The 6234-nt window shown below is 47.2% G+C and overlaps 1 protein-coding gene across 3 annotated transcripts; it reads right to left on the reverse strand.

Annotated features, from left to right (window-relative positions):
- Positions 1–584: 584 nt before the first annotated feature.
- On the reverse strand, positions 585–5520 carry LOC125973556 (janus kinase and microtubule-interacting protein 3-like). 3 transcript variants are annotated; one of them, XM_049727939.2, is made up of 4 exons: positions 5178–5520; positions 3432–3496; positions 822–884; positions 585–735 (listed from the first exon to the last, which is right to left on the reverse strand). In XM_049727939.2, exons 2-4 carry the CDS (start codon positions 3489–3491, stop codon positions 610–612), a joined length of 249 nt encoding a protein of 82 aa, XP_049583896.2. In that variant the 5' UTR covers positions 3492–3496; positions 5178–5520; the 3' UTR covers positions 585–609. The 3 variants fall into 3 exon arrangements, with proteins under 3 accessions (XP_049583896.2, XP_068508313.1, XP_049583888.2); XM_068652212.1 differs by lacking the exons at positions 3432–3496; positions 5178–5520 and adding exons at positions 1093–1154; positions 2261–2371; XM_049727931.2 differs by lacking the exons at positions 3432–3496; positions 5178–5520 and adding exons at positions 1093–1157; positions 2261–2371.
- Between the last annotated feature and the right edge of the window lie 714 nt (positions 5521–6234).

Consider the following 6234-nt stretch of genomic DNA (forward strand, 5'->3'; position numbering starts at 1 on the left):
CAATGTCCAACATCTTCTGTTGAAGTGCTGACTTGGTCACTTTGATGTATTCTAACCACTGAGGAAAGGCTGCTGTCACATAAGCAGAATGCGAGAGTGTGCGTGGACGTGCGCGTTACCTTCTCGGCTAGGGTGGGAAGGGTCCTGGCGTGAATCACGACCACCTGCTCCTCGTTGGTGAGATTCTGCAAGAGCCCAAAGGCACAGCGTCAACAAGGTTCTTTCAGCGCAAAGCCTTCCAAAAGTCACATTTGAGCCGCCGAGTCTCGTGGAGTGCGAACATAAGGAGTTCGACATACACTTACGGCGTTATCGCCCAGGATGTCCAGCTTCTTCATCAGATCACTGATGACGATGTCCTGGGGAAAGGCGCAAGGAGCAATGTAAGGTGTTCTGGGACCTCAGGTTAAGGTTAGGGTTGCGAGGGACGCCTTACGTACGCTCACGCCGTCGGCCTCGCAGTAGATCTGCAAAGGGCTGAGGCCGTCTGGGAAACGGACTTGCAGAAACTTCAAGACGGGGGAGCGCCACTCCCTCTCCTGAAAGGCAGAGGCATGCATCCGTCCGTCCGTCCGTCCGTCCGTCCGTCCGTCCGTCACATCTCTGGCCTCAAAACGCTTGTGCGAGTCTTCCCACCTCCAGCTCCAGGATGCGGAACTCAAGCAGTTCGTTTTGGTCTCGGATATCCTGGATGTGCTCTTTCAGACGCGCTTCTTCCGCCTCCATCCGCCTGACCTGAAAAGACAGTCAGACCTCATCTGCGGGGCTTCCGGACGGGTGTGACGCCAAGCGACTCCGCCCAGCGCCTTTCTTTCCGTCACCTTTTCGGCCAACTGCTGATTGCTCTGACGCAGCAGCTGCTTCTCCTCCACCCACTTGACATTCTAGAAGAGACAAACGCGTGGACAGCTTTGGAATGTTGTGTCATTTTCATCCACAAATTCTTTGGTTGACTGGAAAATGACATTTGCTTTTCTCCACATTTTCCCAGCCACGTTCATAGGGGGTTGGTCCAGTAATGCCAGACGAATGAGTGACTGAAGAATGTAGCTATTTTGTCTGAGAAAAAGGTGTGCTCATTGATAAGCTTACCTGTCCTTGTTGCTTCAGCGCTGACTCCAGATCTGCTACTCTGCTTTGATAGTGACCCATTTCTACTGTCATGTAACATGGGGGGAAGAGATGGTGCAAATGGTAAAATATGGATTGTTCACAGGAATAAATTGGCAGAGCTGAAATTCCAAATTTGTCCAAAAGATGGCGCCAGACCAAAACATGAGACCAAAAAAGGGGCCAAAATAAGCTAAGCAAGTTAAAATAGAAATAAAACAGGAACACGGTGTCGGATTGTGAGTCACGCATGGACGCACAAATGTGATTTTTACTTTTTGATTTCTTTGCTTGGCTAAAAATGTATTCTGTAACAGCTTAAAGCAATATTGTTAGTCAATTCGATCAAGGGACCCGTCACTATGAGAATAGTGGCGTGACATAAATTGTTTGGAGAAGCACAAATGTGATTTTTACTTCTTGATTTCTTTGCTTGGCTAAAAATTGATTCCCTCTTTCATGAACTGTGTTTTGCAATCGAATTGTTCTGGGATTGAATGATTTTATTAACACGGGTATCAGTGGGTGAAATTGTTCGGTTTCTGGAGTGATTAAGATTTGTAATTCTATTTCATGTTTCTTCAATAAATGTGTTGTGTATATTCATCTACTTTGTTGTGCGCTGATTTGTACTGAATGTACAATCGATGGTTCGAGGTTGATTTGACAATTTGATCAATGTGTGGGGGGTTATTATGGTATAACATAGGACCGTAATAAATAAAAGTAACATCAGACAATTTTAGAGAATTGAATAACTTTCGTAGTTATTTGAGACACGAGTGAATTTCAATCCGTTTGAAAGTTTGCTTCGTCTGAATAAATTAACGGAAGTGTTTGAATCGGATTATCGGTTTGGTGTAGAACTGAAAGTAATTTAATTATTTGAAGGGCGCAGGCCCGTTTCCCCTTTTGACGGGCCGCGTAAAAAGTAACTCCGAACATGTTAGAGAATTAAATAACTTTCGTAGATATTTAAGGGAAGAGTGATTATTGAAAGAGGTGCGTTTGACACTACCATCAGCTTTTCTCTGGTCTGAAAGGAGGAGGAGAAGCCTCCCTCCTCCTCCTTTCAGACCAGAGAACACCCGAGGCTGGGTGAGAACGGGGAGGCTGCGACCCGGCCGGGGGTTGCGGGAAGGGGCGCCACCTTGATCTCCTTCTCGGCGTCGTAGTCCCCTCCGCTGGTCTGGGCTAGCAGAGCGTAGGCTCGTTGCAGCGCTTGATATTCTTGCGTCAGCTGGCGGTAGCGAAGCTCCGCCTCCTCATGCACACACCAATGCAACACAGCACTAGTACCAGAATCAGTCAGACCGGCGACAAAGCACCCGCGACGCAAAGACGAGTCCGATTCCAGGCTGAAGAGGAATGTTTGGCGCCAATACGCTGGCAGAAATGGCGGGCTACCTCTTCGGGTTCCGTGTCGGGGGTTCTGTCGGTGTGAAAAGACAAGGACGATCCGTCCGAGTCCACCAACACGTCTTCGTCGTAGCCGTAAAATGTTTCGATGACCTGCGGGCGCGGAAGCAAACATCTCTCTGAACAAACTGAAGCGACACCTCACGATGAATCGACGAGAGGAACGATAGCGAGAAAAAGGCCATTTCATCTTGCGCAACACCAAGCAGCCGCAAACAAACAGACTCACCTTGCAGGACCTCACGCTTTGTTCCTCCTCAGAGATTCTCGACGTCGGTATCGTAGCAGCAAATCTCTCTCCTGTCGACACAAATAATCCGCCTTTGAGATTCTTTGGATGCAAAGGGAACGAACGGCTCCGGCGCAGAAACAAACGCGACTCACGATGACATTTCTGACATGAGCTCCTGTCTCCAGAGCCTGAAAAACCCGTCACCGGCGATGATTGGAGGGACGCTCGTCTTTTCCAAAAGTGACAACTACAGGGTGTGTCAGGGTTTTCCAGATTATCTTTATCGTATGATTATGTTGCTTTGACTTTGACTGCAACCTGTAATAAATAATATTATTTATCCCTTATTTATCCCTATCGCTTATCCCTTCCTACACAAAGTCGTAAAACATCCCTTGCTATGTTTTGACTAGAGGTCAAGGGCTTTCTCTATTCAATCCACTCTTACACCCACCCTGTTTCTCTTAATAAAAATGCTCGTGCGGGAGCCGAGAGTCAGACTTCATTCGTACAACGGATGGACTCTCCACCTGCAGGTTCACGTTCTCCACATTTTCCCAGCCACGTTCAGGGGGGGGGGGGGTGTTGGTCCAGTAATGCCAGACGAATGAGTGACTGAAGAATGTAGCTATTTTGTCTGAGAAAAAGGTGTGCTCATTGATAAGCTTACCTGTCCTTGTTGCTTCAGCGCTGACTCCAGATCTGATACTCTGCTTTGATAGTGACCCATTTCTACTGTCATGTAACATGGGGGGAAGAGATGGTGCAAATGGTAAAATATGGATTGTTCACAGGAATAAATTGGCAGAGCTGAAATTCCAAATTTGTCCAAAAGATGGCGCCAGACCAAAACATGAGACCAAAAAAGGGGCCAAAATAAGCTAAGCAAGTTAAAATAGAAATAAAACAGGAACACGGTGTCGGATTGTGAGTCACGCATGGACGCACAAATGTGATTTTTACTTTTTGATTTCTTTGCTTGGCTAAAAATGTATTCTGTAACAGCTTAAAGCAATATTGTTAGTCAATTCGATCAAGGGACCCGTCACTATGAGAATAGTGGCGTGACATAAATTGTTTGGAGAAGCACAAATGTGATTTTTACTTCTTGATTTCTTTGCTTGGCTAAAAATTGATTCCCTCTTTCATGAACTGTGTTTTGCAATCGAATTGTTCTGGGATTGAATGATTTTATTAACACGGGTATCAGTGGGTGAAATTGTTCGGTTTCTGGAGTGATTAAGATTTGTGTTGATTTTTGTTGTGTATATTCATCTACTTTGTTGTGCGCTGATTTGTACTGAATGTACAATCGATGGTTCGGGGTTGATTTGACAATTTGATTAATGTGCGGGGGGTTATTATGGTATAACATAGGACCGTAATAAATAAAAGTAACATCAGACAATTTTAGAGAATTGAATAACTTTCGTAGTTATTTGAGACACGAGTGAATTTCAATCCGTTTGAAAGTTTGCTTCGTCTGAATAAATTAACGGAAGTGTTTGAATCGGATTATCGGTTTGGTGTAGAACTGAAAGTAATTTAATTATTTGAAGGGCGCAGGCCCGTTTCCCCTTTTGACGGGCCGCGTAAAAAGTAACTCCGAACATGTTAGAGAATTAAATAACTTTCGTAGATATTTAAGGGAAGAGTGATTATTGAAAGAGGTGCGTTTGACACTACCATCAGCTTTTCTCTGGTCTGAAAGGAGGAGACAACTACAGGGTGTGTCAGGGTTTTCCAGATTATCTTTATCGTATGATTATGTTGCTTTGACTTTGACTGCAACCTGTAATAAATAATATTATTTATCCCTTATTTATCCCTATCGCTTATCCCTTCCTACACAAAGTCGTAAAACATCCCTTGCTATGTTTTGACTAGAGGTCAAGGGCTTTCTCTATTCAATCCACTCTTACACCCACCCTGTTTCTCTTAATAAAAATGCTCGTGCGGGAGCCGAGAGTCAGACTTCATTCGTACAACGGATGGACTCTCCACCTGCAGGTGTCCAAAAGAACTTACTTGTCTCCCGTGTGGTTCTTGCAAAATAAGTTGGAGCGAGCGCAACTCTAACAGGGTGCATTTTGCCACTAGCTGCCTACGGACAATGACGTCGCGCTCGCGGCTCATGGTTGACGGGCTGAGCAGCCGGGCGAGTCCGTCGTTTTCAGCGCACAGCGAGTGGCAAAGGCGCTGACAAAACGGGAGCTTTGAGCTGCTGAAAACGGCAAAACAAGTCTAAAGCGTGTTCAAACGCGTGCGCACAATGCTCCTGCTTGAAAGGTCGGAGTTTAAGGGGCCAATTTTTTGGATGGCGGCCGCCGGCCAAGCTTTGGACGGAAAAGGTTTCCTGGCGACAGCGAGCGAGCGCGGCGCTGCCGTACGTGCACCGAGTCACCTGCCTGAAGACCTTGGACAAGTCGTCGATGATGTGCCGCTGCTCCACAACTTGAAGGAACTCCATTTCACCGTCCTGCTGGCCGCAACCGCGCTCCAGGTCATTGAGCGAACTAGGCCTTCTCTGTGGAACACAAATGCAGTGGACTCTGTTGGCACGCCGCCGTTGTCCGCGTCGACTTACCAAGCTTGCCATCTCCTCGTTCTCCTGGGTGACAAAGCGCACTTTGTTTTCAAGGCGACACAGCACCAGTGAGAGTTCTTCATTCTTCCTGCTCAGGCGTTTGTTTTTGTACAGGAGTGGCAGAAACTGGCTTTCTGTTTCTCTCAGTCGCTTAAGCTGCAAGCATGAAGTGCGGGATGCGAAAGACGCACAACACGCGGGCCAGAACGTATCCATTCCTTTTGCATCGGTTTGAACGGAATCGTGGCTTTGGCTCCCAATAAAAGACATCTACCAGGCAACCGACTCGCCGCGCCGCTCAACTAATAAGCAAGCGCAATGGGTGCCTCGCTGGATGGCGCGCATCAAACGTAGCGCAAACCTTCAAGCGTGCCGTCAATAAATTACCAGTTCATTGCGCTCTTCAGAAAGCAGGGCGTTTCGATCCTCCAGTTTCCTGATGACTGCGCTGAGCTCAGCGATTTTCAGATGAAACCTTCGCGTGTCCCGATCCTCCTGAGACTGAAAACGCCCCGCAACACACACACACAACCACTCGTTCAAAGTTCAAAACTGTTTTTGTGCTACCTTCCTCCAGCAACGAACTAAGTCATGCGTACTGCAAGTGTGTGAAGAGGTGGCTTACGCTATGAAGAGGATTGCTAGTAGCGCCGTTGACCCCACTTCCAGGGTAGTTTAGGCCCGCCCTTTGGGAATCCCTCAGGGCAGCGATCTGCTGCTCGGCAGCCTGAGTCTGCAGCTGAAGGCGGTGGACGTGGCCGGCCCCAGGGATTTATCCAAAACACTAACCGCTCTGTCTTTCAGCTTGATCTCATCCATCTGGATGTACAAACGGGGAGCGCTCAGGCAGGCGGGCAAACTCATTTGCCAGAATTGTGACAAAAAC

This window comes from Syngnathus scovelli, chromosome 10 (genome assembly GCF_024217435.2).
Source record: "Syngnathus scovelli strain Florida chromosome 10, RoL_Ssco_1.2, whole genome shotgun sequence".
NCBI classification, from domain to species: Eukaryota; Metazoa; Chordata; class Actinopteri; order Syngnathiformes; family Syngnathidae; genus Syngnathus; species Syngnathus scovelli.